This window comes from Etheostoma cragini, chromosome 6 (genome assembly GCF_013103735.1).
Source record: "Etheostoma cragini isolate CJK2018 chromosome 6, CSU_Ecrag_1.0, whole genome shotgun sequence".
Lineage (NCBI taxonomy): Eukaryota > Metazoa > Chordata > Actinopteri > Perciformes > Percidae > Etheostoma > Etheostoma cragini.
The window spans coordinates 14,974,890-14,992,882 of NC_048412.1; the positions used below are offsets into that span (position 1 = coordinate 14,974,890).

The window sequence follows — 17,993 nt, forward strand, 5'->3', positions numbered from 1 at the left end:
AAAATAAATGTTTAAAAAAAACAGATTATTGCATTATTTTTTATGCATTGTTACACACAACTTTGTATACACCAAATAATGTCAGACCTTGAGGATGAATGTCTCTTCAGGCTGGAGTCGGAGTTCCAGCGTGGTCTTTCGAATGGCATTTTCAAATTCACAGTCTCTCTCTCTCTCCACTTCCAGGCCTGGGAACAGGTCTCCCAGCAGTCCCAAGAAGATAGTCGCATCCTCAGTCACAATTTTAGGCATGTTGAAGTCCCTCAGCGCACGCATCAGCACCTGGAAAGTAAAGTGCATTTGCAGATTATATAAAACAATGAGTCTTGTTCTTGTGGCTGTAAGATGACATACACATGAAAGTCACCTGATCCTCTGGTCTACTCTTGTCTCTTCTTCTCAGTGCCCCTGCCACAACCAGAACAGACTTGACAGCACGCAAACCCCAATCATAGTGGTCCTAATAGACAAACGAGAATAGATAGTACAGATTAGTATTCCTGTGTTTACAATTACCATAAATCATATCACATAAAGTACTAAGATTAATTGAATGGTTTCATGCATCTCTGTGCTCATGAGGTGTCATGTAGCTGAAATATTTTATTATTAATGCGCTTTGTTCTAATCCAACATTATGAAATATAACAGTGCTATCAGGTGCTTTTCTCCTACCTGCTTAGACAGCAGTTCTTTGCAGAGAGTGTACAGGGTGATAAACTTCCTGGCTAAAAGCTTAGCACCACGGAAGCCCTCTGCTACCAGCATTATCTCACAAATAAGCTCAGTGTCGGGCACCACCATGGCACAGGGTCTACAGAAGGACACACACAGTAACACAATACACAAACAATAAACGTAAAGCTGAGTAAAAGTCTATTATAAATAAAGTTACTGTATCACGCTCACCTGAAAAGAGCCTTGAGGTTCTCAGGTAGCTCCGTCCTGCCTGCATAGCCGGGGTTCATAGTGATGAAAATCCCCACAGAGGCCTTTAAGACGATGTCTTTATCTAAAAAGAAGAACCTGTGAAGTTGCATGGAGAGTTAAAACATGTTCACAGTCACAATAAAGGCTTCATGTATTCAGCTTTAACTGTTTACCTTTTCTTTTTAGAGCGAATGGCATTTTGTATAGTTTTGACCTGCACTGCCACAACTGACAGAACATCCACGGCGATACGATTGAACTCATCAAAGCAGCCCCATGCTCCAGTCTGGGCCAGACCCTTGTAGATATTTCCAATCGACTGAACATGAACATGAATTATTTTGCATTTTAACATACATTTTAACTGACACAATTAACAAAGACGATAAACTGACCAAATGGAATAATTTGAAGTTTCCACTAAATGACTTTTGCACCTTGTAGTCCATCTGTTCAGAACAGTTGAAGATGTATACCATGACGCCCATGGCTCTGCCGAGATCCTTAGTTGTCTCAGTCTTACCTGTTCCAGCAGGGCCAGCTGGGGCTCCACTCATGGTCAGGTGAAGTGACTGAGTTAAGGTGATGTAGCACCTAAGCATACACAGAGAGAGACACATTTGCTGTGTAGCAATGCTGAATGTAGGGAAAGCATTGAAAGTAACGTTCCAAGCATAGACTGAAAACTGATAAGAAGCTCAGATACCGGTCTGTGAGGGGAGTGATGACAAGACGAGGTGTGTTTCCAAGATACTCATATGAGTAAAGAAACTGAGCATCACAGATGTTAATGAAGCAGTGATGCTGCTGCTCATTCCAGCAATGCCGGAGCTGGGAAAGCCACTGGAAGGCTTGTGAGGTGGCGACCTGTGAAAACACGTGGCTGCTGTTAAACTATGTCAAAAAGATCATATGTCACAAGAGATATGGGCAGATGACCATAACTAGTTCAAATATTGTCTTGTTTTAATTTAAGCCCATGGTCTATAATCTAGTCTTTCTATTTGAAAAATGCCCTTGAATATGTTCTTTTACACACCTACATGATGAGAAAACATTTTACTATGCCAAAGGAAATGTTCATTATTGTATGATTCAATTGTGATTACCTTTTGGGCAATGAGGCTGGCAACAATGTCTCTGGCGTGGACATCAATAGTGCATAAAGTCATAATCTTCTGTCTGTCGCCTGAGCTCAGCTCTCCAAGCAGCATGCTGATCAACAAGTTGAGTTGGGAAATCTAGAAAAAAACAGATTTGAAGCAATGCTGAGGAAAATAGACAGAAGTAAAGACAAGTGTGCCAATTTAAATTCCCACGTGTGATTGAATTGGCAACAATCTGATATAAAATTGCATGGTTTACATTTATTGTTTCATATGTAATGTTAAGTATTTAAAGTCATTAAAATTGTAATCCATGCAGAACAACAAGCACAGTCGGTATACAAATGTGGACCATGTGGACAATTTGACAAAAAACACAATTAAAAGTAGTTTTTTGTTCTTGTTTTGACTAAAACATCACTGGATGTCTTGCATTTATCACTGGTCCTGTATGACAGCGGATCCAATCAGTGCAGAACGTTGAAGGAAGAGAGTGATTATTCAAACAGGAAACCAAGGGCATGCTAACCTTAAATAGTGCTGATGAAACTGACAAGAGTGATAATCCAACTGGGAGCAGAGCCCACAACGAGGCCCTACAAACCCAGCTCGGGGCACTAACTCTGATGTGATTATGATAGCATTATGAAAGAAGATAATCATCTTTAGCAGTTGCCACTTCACTCCCAGATTAAACACAAATCAAAAAAATATAATACTATCTTTACAATTATACACAGTATCTGTGTAGAGATTAAAGTGTATTTAGGCAGTTATCTTTCCTTTAAATTAAATTGTATCACAATAATGCCCCATTCACACCTGCTGTACAATGACAGCCTTTGCTGTTGCTGGCCCAAAACTCTGGAACAAGCTCCCCCCTGACATTTGCACTATAACGGATACTGTTCATTTTAAATCAAACTTAAAACTTATTTATTTAGAATGGCTTTTAATACGCAGTAGTGGTGCAACTTCTCTTCTTCCGATGATTATAGGCAATTTTATCTGTTTTAATCTTTTCGATGCTTCATGTGTTTTTTTTTTGTCTTTTATTGAATGTTGGGTTTGTTTATTCTTGGTTGATGTAAAGCACTTTGGACACCTAATGGTTGCTGTAAAGTGCTATGTAAATATATGTTGATTGGTTGATTGATTGATTGATTAACTGATGTAATAAACTTGATTGTAATGATTTACATGAGTTGTTAAGGGCTATGGTTTGTCGTGGTGTTCAACTGGATCCTAATCTTGTAAGCAGTTTTTCTTATTTGAAAATATTGCGTACACCTTGCAAAACAATTGTCAAATTCAACAAACCACAAATGATGACATCATTATTTTATTATTGAATATAAACCCCTCATCGGATTACCAAGATATATAAATATTATCTTTACCTGCATCTTTCAAATTGATGTGGTCACACATCTTTAAGTTAGTGACTATTTGTAACTTTGAAATGTTTTTGAAACTATAGTTTTACATAACCGGAAATGAGACTTACAGTGAAAAGAACACTATTTTGATATAGATTTTTTTAAAGCCTCTGTTGTCTGCCGCGCCAGCTCCAATTACCTTGAGCTCGAATGAGCTAGAATCATGAAACTTGGGGGAATAACTGGAAATGGTGTGCATGTGCCTATATAGAAATATGAGTGGCGCTGTAATTAAGGCTCCAAAATGCAAAACTTTGAAAGGCCACGAACCCCACATTGTAAGTCCGATTGACTTGAAATTTCTCACACAGGTGCAGCTTAATGTGCTATACAAAAAAGTCTCATGGTCCACCTAGAAAATTATTCCGCCATTTTGAATTTTTTTTAAACACATTTTTGACGTCTCCTCTTACATCATAGCTTTGTTTGCCACTAAATTTTCAGTGAATGATTAATTGATCAAGCTTATTACAAGTTGTATAACACATGTCCATATCTCAATTAGTTCTCAAGGTATTGACCAATGAACTTCGAAAGGGGCAGGGCTCTGGACATAAATGAACACAAATCAGCAACGGTAAGTCTAATCATCACAAAACCTACAGGGTAAGTTCAGATAAGTGGCCCAGATATACCCTGGCAGTTTTATATAAATAGGCCACTAGGGGGCACTGCAATAGCAAGATAGGTGAGTGGCATTACACACATTTTACTATAAATCACATATTCATTTTCCAATCATTGCAAATCTCTCAGGATATGTCCTCATAAGTACCTGACCCACGCCCTGAAAGTTCCATTCAAATTGAACACCAGGGGGCGCTTTAAATGTACAATATCTTGACGTGGAATGACGCAAATCAAGTTGATAGTGGAATCGCAGCTTGTGGCTTTATTGGCAGTTGTTTTTGTGTTGGTCATCTGCTTTTGTCAAATTGCTGTGAGCTGGACTGAGCTACATATCCCAGTGAATTGAAAATAAATGTTGTTGACATGTCAGTTGTAGGCATTTTACATAAGGTGGACCGTTTGTCCAATCGTTACAAAGCTTGCGGGATATGTTTTATAACAACGTTGGACAACGTGTGAAATTACTCTGAAGTCCATATTGAGAAAAAAGGTTTGAACACACGAAACGCCGCTTGCGGCTACATTTAAATTTTTTGTTATTGTGGCACTTACTAAGCTGCATCTCATTGAAATCTTTTAACATTAGTGTTTTAACTCGTCATAAAATGTACCTGTTTCTTGTTGTAATCTTTTAACGCAGACTCAAATCCTTCCTCCAGTCTTTTAAACACAAGCTCCATATCATTGCTCCACCAAATCTGAGATCCAGTGAGAGCTACTTGGGCAGGGAAGTCAAGAATCCACTGCTCTCTGGGCCTGTCCTCGTACAAAGACACAGCCTCAGACAGGTGACCCCTTACACATTCCTTCATAGACTCCTCCAGACAAGAAAGCCATGCCTCCACCTAATGTAAAGTAATTTTACCATTAGTTACCATAAAAAATGTGACAGCTAATTCAGATTATTTTACACTGAATGTAATCTTACCGGCCCGTAACAGCAACATTCAGTCTGGAATGGGACATATTCCCTCTCTTTGCTGTACATTCCCACTGCAAGTTTAGGATTATCCAACTGTTCATTTTGGGCAAACTCGAGATTTGACAAGTTATCAAATAACTTTGAGAGGTGGACAGTTACCTGTAAAAGACACTTAGTCATTTCATTTTTCAAAGAAAAGACACATTAGTGAAATAGTAACACCAGACAAATACAGTACTTAAAAAAAAAATGAAGGGAAAATTCGAAATTACATATATATGTACAGTACCTCTCTGGGACGACTCCCTTTAGAGAGTATGTCCAACAAGTCTGCAGATGAAATGAAGTAAAATCGTGGAAAAGCAAGTCTCTTTGTTTCCAGGTATTCAGCAAGAGCCTTTTCACACAGTGCCAGCCTGTTGAAAGAGAGAGTATGGGAAGTGTGAGCATAACATCAAACTGAAAGCAGTATGATGAAAGTGTAACTAAATAAAAATTAACCGTATTTGTAGATCCTCTAACTTCTCAAATAGATGAGGTTTGCCGGTGGCCTTAATGACATTTTGAGTCTTAGCACTGTCAAACATTAACTCCTGAAAGAACCAAAATTGCCATGTTTAAAATGACAAAAATAATGACATTTGCAATACTACATGACCAGCATATAAGTGCAGACCTGAAACTCTGCATCTATAGCTTGAAATCTGTGTGCATCTGCAGGCAGCTGTTGGCAGATATCGTCACAGCTTTTGAAAATGCTCCCCAGGTAGGCCCATGTCCTTTGAACCTCCATCCAGACCATCAGCACTGAGTCAGCTACAGTCAGCTGTTTCTGTAGTTCCACTACCTGGAACAGGAAGTGATGCACATGCTTGCTCTGAAAGATGCCCTGAAGCTGAACCTTGGGGATGGAGACATAGAGACATGAGTACAGCCTATCAAAAGGATTTGGTCTAATGAAAACCTCACATACACCAAACTACTATCCAATCTGTGGCAGGAGAAAGTAATATCTTAATAACCTTAACGCCATAACATGTGTCAGTTTAATTTCAATGCATATTCAAGCAAATCAGCATGCCATGCCATAAAAAATGGGGGAGGGAAACAGTCTGTTTACACAAAGATCTTGGCACTAAAGTGGCAAGACTTTAATTGCTGGCCCTAACACCCCCCCCGCACACACAATACATCTGGTGGACATGTCCAAAGACCACCACAGTGCAACAATGCCCTGTCTCCTACAGCAGCTATAAATCTAAGGACTCAATAGGGACCTCTCTACACTCAGCTGTGTTGCTAGACAGTCAGACAGGGCGGTCCCTTTCTGCACTCTCATCTCTATTCAGCACTTAACTATCAGTGCTTCTCAAAGATAACTGATCTTCACAGCCATTCTGTGCGCAAAAAAGTCACACAGAAAATCTTTTTATCAATATCAGTAGCTTACTGTAGATATTTACCTGGTGATCTTCAAGAGTTTCAATAAGTTCCTGGTCACATTTAAGTACTGGCACAGAGGATTGGGAATGATCTTCATATGAAAGCTCCATGGAAGCCCACGTTTTACTTATTTCTGTCACAACCTGACAAAAAAAAAATTAATTGGACAGCATAATGACAACATGCTAAAATACAAAACTACCATACCGTATTTACTTATTTACTCATAAACCAAATATAGCAACTAAAACTGTCCACTGAACAACCATGTATTTATGCAATCTATAAATGTAGTTACTTTAGATTTTTTATCAATTATAAAAAACTGAACCATTTAAATTAATTGGATTATCTGAAAAACACAGAGCTGAACACAGACTCATGTAAATTTGATGTTTTGGAGATACATGGTTTTTTTCCCAGGACTGCAACGTATTTAATGGACTCGTAGTTCGATTACTTTTTCATGTGCAAAATGACTCTTGACGTTGATCTGTTTGACCATAAAAATCAATTAATTGAAGAAGAACCTTCTCTATGGCCATTTCTTTGACAGCCTTATCCACTATGTTGCGAACTTCGTCTTCCAACAAATGGAGCTGCAGAGTTAAGAGGTCATCCAAGGTGGTACTGTCAGTCACAGTGAAGTCCATCTATTTCAAAAGAATTATTGTCATAATGCAAAGCCTTTGATAATACAAGGAAAAACATTGCTCTGTAGTATGACCTCAGCTGTGTGTACCCACTTTTGTTGTCCTAATTAACTGCACCCAGTGGCGCTCTCGTATTGCCAGGTTCTGTAGCTGACTCACGGCCCCCAGTGACGTCAACAGGTTCTTTATATAAAGGTCTAACCCAGAATACACCTCCCACACGCGAGCCTCTTTGTCAAGTTTGCGTAGGTCCTACACAAACAGAAGGTAGGTAAACGTAATTAGTTATTAGAGGCAGCTGTTACAAATAGCAATGGTGCATGACAGTAAGACAGCAGGAAAGATGCGCTGGTGTGATGTAGCACTGTTGGTGACCTCACCTTGGCAAACCTCCTCAATTCTGCATCCATCTGGTCCACGTTTATCCGCCTCCATTTGGTCATTGTCCAATTTTCGACACTGCTCTGTATAGATAAAGAAGAATTCAGAGGGGTCAATGGGCTGAGGGTACTTAATGGGGACATTTAGAGGCTACAGGGTATTTAAAGAATCAATGAAAGCCTCCAAGTGGACAGGCTGGTCACGTTATTGAGTTATTGGGGCATGTTAGTGGGGTGACCAGGCCAGCTGTGTTTCCTTTTACTCCAGAATAGTGACATTTAAGTTTACAGTATACATTAAGCTACTTACCTGAACAAAAACAACAATGTCCCACAGTTCTTTTAGGACTACGACCTCTCGTCTGCAGAGCTTGATGTCTCTGTAGTCAGGAATAGTGACATCAAAAAGATTTGTGGACTCCTGTAGCTCTGCTACCTCTTTCTCCATTTCTCGGACAGCTTTTTCAGACTAGAAAAAAAAACACATGGTCATAGTTACCGTAAGTGTACAGTATAATCCTATGTTTTTCAATACTAAAATCAAGCAATAAGTAAACTCCTACTTTCTCCAGACTGATGTAGGGATGCACTGCATTGTAAGTGAAGGGCGCTGTTGCTCTGAACACCTCCCTGAATTTGCTTTGTTTCACCTAAAAAATAAGTAATTTATTGTTTTTAACACTAAGATTTGAAGTACAATAGCTTCAACACTGCACATAAAATTGACTTGTCACCTCAAATATCATGCATCGTCTCCGTATAACCATCACTTCTGCATTCTGCATGGGCGCCACCTCATGCCTCACTTTTAAGGCCAATTTTTTCGCCCCACTCCATTTCTCAGGAAGTTCCTATGAATGTTTTAGATTTGTAATATTTTAATTAAAAAAAAAAAAAAGGATGAATTACCACAAAATGAATTTGTGAAAAAATTATCATTTGTTATGTAATTTTAGTTAGTACTTTAAAAGGTAGAAAGACAAGCACATTAAGCCATTCCTTTCCTCACCTCCAGCTGTGAATAGACCTGGTCAGGTATGGTTACTCCATACTGTTCCAGTAGGATTATTGTGTCTCTAAAAGGCTCAAACATCTTGTCTGTGGCTGCTTGTCTGTCTCTAACAGCCAACAGGTGACTCATCGCTTCCACCAGGCCACGGTGGTTTCCTGTAGCCACAGGCTGGCCTAGCCCTTCAACAGTGGCTCGGACAAACTTCTGCAGCTCATCAAGACTGAGTGGAAAAGCATGCACAGTGAGAACAATTAATGTTACAGTTTGGGTTGCATTTAAAAGCCATACAGAAATGGATGTTTACCTGTTAGTGACATATGTCAAGAGGTGTTCCTTAAAAAGCCAGCTCCACTTCTTTATAGTGTTGAGGAGGCTCACTTTAAAGAACTTGATATCCACCCGAAACCATCCATTGAATACTATGAAGTCTTCAAGCTTGGAAATTTCAGCATACAGATCCTCATAATAATCTATCTATAAATTGAAGGCAACAACATAGTTTACAATACAGACACCTAACATGTATTGGAAATGTGACTCATGATTCAAAAAAAGCATTTTACCTGTTCTTTGAAATTTTCAATTGTAGGTGGGATTTCAGGGAGTTCATCTGCTCCAAAGGCCTCCATTTCTTCAGCTGTAAGTACACGTCCATACAGGAGAAACTGGCGGAGAAACTCAGCCCTGTCATCTTGCCAGATATGGGTGTAGCAGTCAAACTTTCTCTGGTAACTTATCGCTTTCTTGAGGACGTTCTCCACTCGCTCCATTATTTCTTGTCTCAAGGCTAACAAATCCAGCATGCCATCCATTACATCCTGTAATATAACATCAGAAGAATCTACTATTTGTAGAAGAACGCACTATAATTAGTAATTGTTTTTAACATCCAAATCTACAGTACACCAGAGTACCTGGTAGCTCTCCATGCTAAGATGAGCAGCCACTCTGTTGACATTCACTGAAGTCTTGAATATGTCTCCGACCAGCCCTTCTATCAGCTCATAGAGGCCTTCACTTGCATCTTGCTCCAACGAGGGGAGGAAAGCCATTCCTGAGCTACTTAGCATCAACTGAGCCTCAAATAGAGGTCTCTGGTTTGGCCAGGATCCCATGTTGTCCACAAAGAACTGTAGAGAGTGGCTGATGTAGTTGAAGAGCCCCTCCACCACCATCTCATCCACATACTCCAGGTAGGACTGCCATGCTTCTGACGCAGGGTGAGCGTGGAAAAGGACCATATTCTCCTGATGAAATTGTAGGATATTGGAGAGACTATGAGCGCTGTCAATGTTTGGACTTCACTTTTGATTCCTAGGGATTGTACAGGTTGACACATTTAATCATATCTACTTCCGAATAACTAGAGCATATTTATTTACATGGCTTGCCACGTGTGTTAAAGAAATCTCTCTTTTTTTTAAGTTAAATTAAACTGATTAGAACTAAAAGGTCAGAAAAAGCATGACAAACTCTGTACTGTTAATGGTGCAGGACAGATAAGGGTTAGGTTTTGTTATATCTCCATTATCCTAAGAAAACTGAATCAAAAGACAAACACAAATTCTGAAATTAATAAATGTAAGTAAACAAAGTTTTTAAATGTCTCCAGGGTTGTCCTTTTAATGTTATGTAATCTGATGAAGATAAATATATATCTACAACATGCTAAAAGGTTTTGGAACCATGGCAATAATTTCATATTTATGATGGTTTTACTTACACACACACACACACGTATTCATGAAAAATGTATGATATACAAGAGTGAATATTATTCAGTTATACCCACCTGCACCAGCTGGTAGATAGAGTATCCTTCCTTCTTCATGGCACTGTACTTCTTGTTGACACGGTCTCCCCTGTCTTCCAGCTGTATGAGCGAGCCTTTCTTGTTGTCCTTTCTGCAAAACATGGCGTGTTTGCTCCATCCTTTCATTACTGACTGGAGGGCTTCGCAGTTTTCCTTGGCTCTACTGACTCGACATTCTAGGTCATGGACCAGGTCTTTGGTGGAGCTAATGAAGCTCCAGCAGTCCGGATCCTGCCATGTCAGATCAGACTCTGCTCTTGTCAACTGCATGTCTATGGACTCTAGCTCAGCTCTGATGAGAGGAAGTTCCACCTCTAGCACTGTCTGCTTTAACTTGTTGTACCATTGTACCAGAAGCTGCAGACTGCTCACATACTGCAAAATACAAATGAGGAGAAACGATATAAATGTGGAGATGCAGAAAAGGATAGGAAGAAAGACATATTGCTTATTGTTCAACTCAAAAAGGTGTGCATGAGTGTAAGTGAACCCATAAAGTAATAAGTTGTTTCTTACCTTTGTAAACATGTCACGCTTCTCAAAAACTGCCATTGCAGCTGCAGGGATCTTGAACTGACTTAGAATCAGAATATTCTTCACATCTTTCAAGACTTCAGTCAGCTGAGGAGTGAAAGGAAATTAACTCTTCAACATAATCACGGTGGAGTGGTAGTAAAATGTTTTGTCTTAACAGAAACCCTTGAAGATTATGATAACAAATAATAAACAGGTGTAAGAAATAACTATTCACTCTGTCAAGATGGCTATGTTTTGCACTTGTTACTAAGTCTGTCAGCACTATGTTAAAAAACGTATGAACATATTTTTTCAAAAAAATTAATGAGATACAGCTGGACCAGAGGATAATTGACCTCAATTAATTGGTGACCTACATCTGGGTTTTGCAACATTAGAAGAATAGTTATTCAACCACACCTACTAAACTAAAGGATATTCAGGGATTTCAATTTTAAAGGATCTTGAGGGCATGTCAGCAGTGTGAGGGGAACTCTTTAAGTTATTTTTAACAGACAGACATCAGTCTAACAGTAAATTGGACAATAAATTAGCTTTGGATAATGTTTACAACTCTGCAATGTGCTTTCTAGTTTGTAGGGATATTACATAATTTACCTTAGGATTGAAGTTGAGTGAGATCAGGTCGGAGGTGTTATTTCTGGAGATGAGGGGCTGGTTCAGGTTGATCAGGCAGGCCTCTTCCAAACCATTACACCATTCAGAGTAAATGTCCCCCTTATATTGGTCCAGGAGACTCAACATCTCCATGTACAGCTGGTACTCCTTTGCCATCTCTATACCTCCCTCAAGCCTGGAAATATTACATAATATTGATTTTAATTGACATTTTTTAACTTTAGCCTTACGCATGTAAAAGCACCAATAGCTAGCGCTTCTCCGTCTATGTACTGTATCTCTGTATCTCTATTTATCCATAAATTGTTCTGACAAGCTATCGTTTATAACTAATACATTTACTGGAAATAGTCTGTTTTTTTTTTACTGACATGTCAAACAGTAATCTGAGTTTTTCCCATGGTGTTTGAATGCGTTCTCTGAGCATTTTTGCCCACTTCAAAGCTCCAGATGTGTGAGCCATGTTCTTAGTCAGACCACTCTCCATCTGTAAACAAAGAAAGAATGGAATACAGTTGTTAAATGGATCATACATGTTGTGCCTTAAATACATTTTGCTGATATAACATTTCAGTACTGCTTCCATTACCTGATTGTGGTGCGATTTAAACAGACATTTACATGTCTCCAGCTCTTTTTGAAAATGTTGCTGCAGTAGAACAAAGTTGGGACTGAATATCTTCCTGATTTGTCTTCTCTCCAGGAAGGGTTCAACAATAGTTAGCAGCTAAAGGACAAAAACCCAAGATGTTGGTGTGTTGATAGTACCGTCATCACCATCATCCTATAATCCAGTTCTGCTTACTTTATATGCTGATTCCAGTCCTGGGCAATCCTTAAAGGCCAAGCTTAGAAGGCTGGCAAGGCGGCATTCAACGTCCACAATCCTCACTTTGAAATCCTTATACTTGTTTTCAAAAGCCTTACGAGTAATGAGAGTGAACAACAGTATTAAATGATGGATACAAGTGTAAAATTGTGGATTATGAATTATATGCAGTAGCTGTTCATAGAAATCCTACAAAGCAGTATAAATGCCAAAATGTTATCAAAATACAAATAATTTCACCTGAGAGTTTAAGTCAAGGTGGCTGTTTTCACTGTGCTTCAACGCTTGGCAGAGGTTACTAAACTCTTTGTACATCTGAGCAGCACGCTCACTGTAGAGTTTGCCGTTAAGTCCACCAAATTCCAGTTTTTTCATCCTCTGAAAGTCCAGTATAATTTCAAACAAGTCCTGCAAAGATACCAAATTGTTATAGGAAACAAAACCACATACACATATTACTTTACTGTGACACCAGATTACAAAAAAAAAGTCTGTTCTCACCTCCAGCTGTAGCATACGATTAAAAAACTGGTTGAAACGTGCAAAAATCATGTCAGACGGGAAATCCCAGGGTGCATGTTTCACATGGTTGGCCAACCTCTCTCTCTGGGTCTGGTAACTGTCTCTAAAACATCTAAAGACTTGAATCACCTTCTTTAACATTTGTAGACTTTCCTCTGGATCCTCTCTGAGTAGCAGATCCATAGAGAGGTATGTGGAGGCCTAAAGGGTGAAAGATTGTATATCTGTGAATTTCTTTACACAGCCAGCCACAATAAATGAAGTCAGAGTAACAATGACAGACCAGCATTAGCAAAGCATAATTAACTAAACTTGTCTAAACAAAAAAAGCAATTGCAAACTAATGTAACACATAGGTGTCACTTTATTTATTCCATCACTACAGGTGTTGAGGAATCCTACCTGCTCAATGAACAGGTTGCAAAGCTCCTGCAGTAACACCACAATGCGTGCCGGTTTTTGATAAGATTGGCAGTTGGTCCAGATAAGGAACAGAGTGTGGAACAGTGCAGGGATGCATGTTTCCAAGTGAAGAAATCCTTCCTTTTCCAGTTGAGTCAGTTGTGCGTGTAGTGGCTGCAGATAGAGGTCAATGTCCTGGGCTTCTTGAAGGGCTTTTGATTAAGAAAAGAAATAAATAATTAAATTATAAAAACAACATATTCAGAGATAATAAGTTTGTGATCATAGTTGGTAATCACATTATGTTGTGCATTTGATAAGGTGCAAAAATAAAGTAGGTCTTCTTTGGCTTTAAAAGGGCGCCTGCTAATATTACCATCAAATATATTTCCAATTAGAGTCTTGACTGTTGGATGATAGCTGCTATCCATCATCTCTAACATCTTTGCCATCTTCCGAACAATGGGACTCTGAAGCTACAAGGGAAAGTACCAAACATTTTTAACATACAGTGGGAAGTCAGGAGAGAGGTTTACAGTTAATAACTATTTTAGTGAAGATCAGAAGGAAACAGGACCATACCTGAAGATAAATGTTCTGTATATTGCTCTTTCTGGAAGCCCAGAATTTCAGTTCTGCACTGGGCCCTGGATTACAGCCTGTCATAAGTATGTCTGATGAATCATCCTTCAGGATTTTCTGGATCAGATTGGTCCAGTTGATGACCTGGGTCTCTATGGCATGGGCAAGTGCCCTGTCATAGTTATTATACCTGAGAGTGAAATTACATGTTGAGAGTGTATTTTTGTAATAATTACAGTAATTATAATCCTGGGCTCTAAATGTGTGTGTTTACTTACATTTTGAAGGTGCTGTATGATTCTTCCATCCACTCTGTCGCAGTTGGGATAGGGAGGACACTTTTTCCCAAAACCTGTCCACGGACAATGGATGTCCTACTGCACATGCTCTGAACATGTCGAATGATGTCTTCAGACATCAGATTTGGCCACATCTGATGATTTTTGTCGTTCGACAGCAGTGGCACACATACCTTGGGAGGAGACACGGAATACATTCACTCAAAACGCATTAAGGCAAGCTAGCTAGTAATATCCATGACAAAAAAATTGAGAGAACATTGAACCAAATTGTTGAGAGATCATGTGTATGCTGGCGAGTATATCAATCACCTGCTCAACTGTGCTTGACAGCTGAAGTAGTGGTGACAGAGACAGGAGGCCAAAGAGCAGAAGTTCCCTGTAGTTTTCAGAGTTGACAGGAACAACTCTCTTCTTGAGAATGTAGATTTGCTTGTTTTGGGAAACAGGTGGGACCTGCATTTGAAATATTGCGAGATTTTATTAGAAACAGATACGACATTGAAAATATGCTAAATCCGTGAATTTCAACATTTTGTAAGCGCTCTAACCTTAGCTAGCGTCTAGCTTACCAGCTAGTCAAGTGTGGTTTAACATGCTGCGAATGTAACGCTAGCTTCTAGCTTAATACATTTCAGTGGAGATTTTGTAACAAACATGCAGTACCTCATTAGAAGCAACCAGGCAGGCTTTTTTTGATAAAGAGAAAAATATTACAGACTCCTTTTCAAAGAAGTCTTTCAAAATCGTTTGAAACTCCTCGTTGACGTCACTCTTGTCCCATATTTGGCGGTGCAGTCGCAGTAGCCCACAAACTTTTTCCTTAACAAACTTCACTCTGACGTCCTCAAGAAAAGAAGACACACTTTCATCGTCGGACATTATTGATCTACCACCACCACATGCTGCTCCGTCACTTCCTTCAACAAAACGAAAAATAAAAGCAAACTAATTTGTGACTGCTCCAGAAACCGTTACCTAAATTAGCTTCGTGTTGTAACGTTAGTTTTACATTTCTTCAGACTGTCTGCAAAGAAAGGAGACTGCACAAGCTCTACTGTCATGGGTTCCTGGGGGCGGTTCAGCATTCCGTTACTAGGCAACAGCCACTATCCTAAATCACTGCACTATTGCTAGATTTTGCAAATAAGAAAAACTTACTTGTTCTAATTTATTTTAGTAGCCTAGGCTGTTACTGTATATAAGTTAGCCTACTATGCTACATGTTTACATGATTTTAGTTTACCAGAATATTAAGCATTCAGTTTCTTTTTTTTACAGTAAAACAAGACTAAGTGTACAGTTGCAAAGGAGGCTGTAATTTGTATCCCACGATCCATATGCCACCAGGGATTACATTTTAAAACTCCATGGAGTTTTATAATCTAATCCCTGGTGGTGTGCAGTGTGCCTTTCCACAGTGCAAACCACTTTTTCCACACCCCGTCCTGTTCTTTGTGTTTTAGTTTGTTTGTGCACACTGTAAGCATATTGCATCAATTTTCTTTGTGATTGAAAGTAAATAAATTAGATCTAGATAGCATTATAATTGGTAAGTAAGTAAAGTTAATTTGTACAGCACCTTTCACAGATAAAAATCATAAAGTCCTTCACAATAAAATCTGATACAATACAACAAATTAAAATACAAGAACATTTGAATACAAAATAGAAAACACAACAAACAACCATAAAAAACCCTTGACTAAGCCTGCTTGAACAACAAACTCTTCAATTGCTCTATAAAAGAGAACAGAATTCACACAACATATAGAGGGAGGCAAGTCATTCCATAGCCTAGGAGCCAATGTTTGGAATGATCGGCCCCCTCTGGTTTTAAAATGAGTGCGGGGGACCACTAAAAGCCTCTGACCTAATGACCTCAGACTACGGGTGGGAGTATGGAGCTGGATCAAGTCAGAGATGTATGGAGGAACTTGACTGTGCAGGGCTCTAAAAGTAAGAACTGGGATTTTGAATTGAATTCTATACTTGACTGGTAACCAGTGAAGTGCGGCTAAAAGAGGTGTAAGGTAGGCTCTTTTACTAATGTGAGTTAAAAGCCTAGGAGTGGAGTTCTGAACAGCCTGTAGACTGTAAAGCTCCTTATTCAAACAGGTGAAAAGGCTGTTGCCGTAGTCCAAGCGTGAAGTAATAAAAGCATGAATGATCATCTCTAACTCCCCCTTAGTTACAAATGTTCTTAATTTGGAAATATTCCTCAATTGGAAGAAACAGTACCTAACTAATTGTTTACAGTGGATCTCCAAGGACATGGCTGAATCAAAAACAACCCCTAAGCTCTTGAGGCTCGGCTGGACAGACGGGCCACATAAGTCACCAATGTGCTGCCTTATGTGATGGATTTGACTTTCAGAGGCAATACTTAGTGTTTCTGTTTTATCTGAGTTCAGAAACAAATTTTTTTCACATAACCAGTGTTTGATACTAGTAACACAGTTGATTAAAGAAGACAGTTTAGAGAACTCAGTGTCCTTAAACGAGCAGTACAGTTAGATATCATCCGCATAAAGATGGTAAGATATATCACTAATTTGACTATTTATCTGTTCCAGAGGAAATATGTACAAGAGGAACAGAAGGGTCCCAAGACAGAACCCTGAGGTACCCCACATAGCAAATCTCCAATTTCAGACATGACGTGATTAACATAAACACTGAAATGTCTACCAGAAAGGTAGGATGAAAACCATTTTAAAACTGATCCAGACATCCCAACCAGATCACGAAGTCTATTTATCATAATGTTATGATCAACTGTGTCAAAAGCAGAAGACAGGTCCAAAAGGACCAAAACTGTACATTCCTTAGAGTCAGCTGACATCATAATATCACTTACTCTTAAGTAGTGCAGTTTCCGTACACTGCTTTTTTACGGAAACCAGACTGGAATTTGTCAAATAACTCATGACTCTCTAGGAAAAGAGTGAGTTTGGTAAGTCTTTTAAGACATTTTTGGTAAGTTTTACTTGGATGTTTACTGTAGGTTTCATAGGTATTACCTACTTAGATATGGACATGCAGTTAGGTAAAGTTAAAACTAACGTTAGGCCTACATGTCTGTTTAAAGGTCATACTCAGTTTTGCTCAGTGACATATGAATACCATGACACACAGAATGTCTATAATATAAATATGTATTATACAGTAATTCAAACATTTCTGGTTTTGTCAAGTGCAAATCTGTGTCCTCTTTTATTGGCACAAATGCCTTCTGTGTGAAAGGACTGGACATGAAGCAGCTTATGTAGTGGAGCCACACACTGTAGTAAAGTGTGTGTATGTGTGTGTGTGTGTGTGTGTGTGTGTGTGTGTGTGTGTGTGTGTGTGTGTGTGTGTGTGTGTGTGTGTGTGTGTGTGTGTGTGTGTGCGTGTGTGTGTGTGTGAGAGAGAGAGAGAGAGAGCGAGCGAGTCATCTTCACACACTGGTTTGACTGTTGTCTTAGCAGCAGAGCACCTAGCAACTGCCATTCACACGGCACTTTCCTGCACCTCATTTCAGAGCAACCTCGAGGTCTGATTGCCTAAATGAACAAAATGCTTATTTTACAGTTTATCTTGAAGATTTAAATAGCCGAGCAGTACTCTGATACATTTGTGAATGTGAGGTTGAGGGTGCTATGTAGGGTTTGGCTAAAGAATTGTAACAGTTTGTAGGCTACAATTTATGGAAAATGCACTCCTTTTTACAACTTTTTTTTTACATTTAGAAACTTATCCTCAGGAAAAAGGAGAGTGTGAGACACACACCTTAGGTTTGCAGGTGGCACTACAGTTACTGACCTCATAACTGACAATGACAAGACCACCTACGGGGAAGAGATTGCCTGCCTGTTGCTATGGTGCTAATAACAA

The 17,993-nt window shown here is 39.2% G+C and overlaps 1 protein-coding gene across 3 annotated transcripts in view; it reads right to left on the reverse strand.

Moving 5' to 3' along the window:
- Window positions 1-15,184, reverse strand: part of LOC117946468 (dynein heavy chain 11, axonemal) — a 42,012-nt gene extending 26,828 nt beyond the window's left edge. For 2 of the 3 annotated variants that reach the window (XM_034874640.1, XM_034874638.1), the window contains exons 1-38: window positions 14,784-15,184; window positions 14,430-14,573; window positions 14,097-14,290; window positions 13,819-14,008; window positions 13,613-13,712; window positions 13,237-13,448; window positions 12,814-13,035; window positions 12,553-12,720; window positions 12,289-12,405; window positions 12,073-12,210; window positions 11,855-11,970; window positions 11,463-11,658; window positions 10,845-10,949; window positions 10,308-10,703; window positions 9,430-9,762; window positions 9,079-9,333; window positions 8,820-8,989; window positions 8,513-8,735; window positions 8,238-8,354; window positions 8,067-8,153; window positions 7,814-7,972; window positions 7,504-7,587; window positions 7,217-7,375; window positions 7,001-7,123; window positions 6,491-6,613; window positions 5,704-5,928; window positions 5,529-5,620; window positions 5,317-5,443; window positions 5,034-5,186; window positions 4,717-4,950; window positions 2,040-2,171; window positions 1,637-1,797; window positions 1,368-1,524; window positions 1,104-1,249; window positions 910-1,026; window positions 676-814; window positions 368-460; window positions 88-282 (exon numbers count right to left, since the gene is read on the reverse strand). In XM_034874640.1, the coding sequence (XP_034730531.1) occupies window positions 88-282; window positions 368-460; window positions 676-814; window positions 910-1,026; window positions 1,104-1,249; window positions 1,368-1,524; window positions 1,637-1,797; window positions 2,040-2,171; window positions 4,717-4,950; window positions 5,034-5,186; window positions 5,317-5,443; window positions 5,529-5,620; window positions 5,704-5,928; window positions 6,491-6,613; window positions 7,001-7,123; window positions 7,217-7,375; window positions 7,504-7,587; window positions 7,814-7,972; window positions 8,067-8,153; window positions 8,238-8,354; window positions 8,513-8,735; window positions 8,820-8,989; window positions 9,079-9,333; window positions 9,430-9,762; window positions 10,308-10,703; window positions 10,845-10,949; window positions 11,463-11,658; window positions 11,855-11,970; window positions 12,073-12,210; window positions 12,289-12,405; window positions 12,553-12,720; window positions 12,814-13,035; window positions 13,237-13,448; window positions 13,613-13,712; window positions 13,819-14,008; window positions 14,097-14,290; window positions 14,430-14,573; window positions 14,784-14,999 (6,318 nt within the window). In that variant the 5' untranslated portion in view covers window positions 15,000-15,184. The remainder of the gene's footprint in view (window positions 1-87; window positions 283-367; window positions 461-675; window positions 815-909; window positions 1,027-1,103; window positions 1,250-1,367; window positions 1,525-1,636; window positions 1,798-2,039; window positions 2,172-4,716; window positions 4,951-5,033; window positions 5,187-5,316; window positions 5,444-5,528; window positions 5,621-5,703; window positions 5,929-6,490; window positions 6,614-7,000; window positions 7,124-7,216; window positions 7,376-7,503; window positions 7,588-7,813; window positions 7,973-8,066; window positions 8,154-8,237; window positions 8,355-8,512; window positions 8,736-8,819; window positions 8,990-9,078; window positions 9,334-9,429; window positions 9,763-10,307; window positions 10,704-10,844; window positions 10,950-11,462; window positions 11,659-11,854; window positions 11,971-12,072; window positions 12,211-12,288; window positions 12,406-12,552; window positions 12,721-12,813; window positions 13,036-13,236; window positions 13,449-13,612; window positions 13,713-13,818; window positions 14,009-14,096; window positions 14,291-14,429; window positions 14,574-14,783) is intronic. The other variant, XM_034874639.1, reaches the window with a different exon arrangement.
- Between the last annotated feature and the right edge of the window lie 2,809 nt (window positions 15,185-17,993).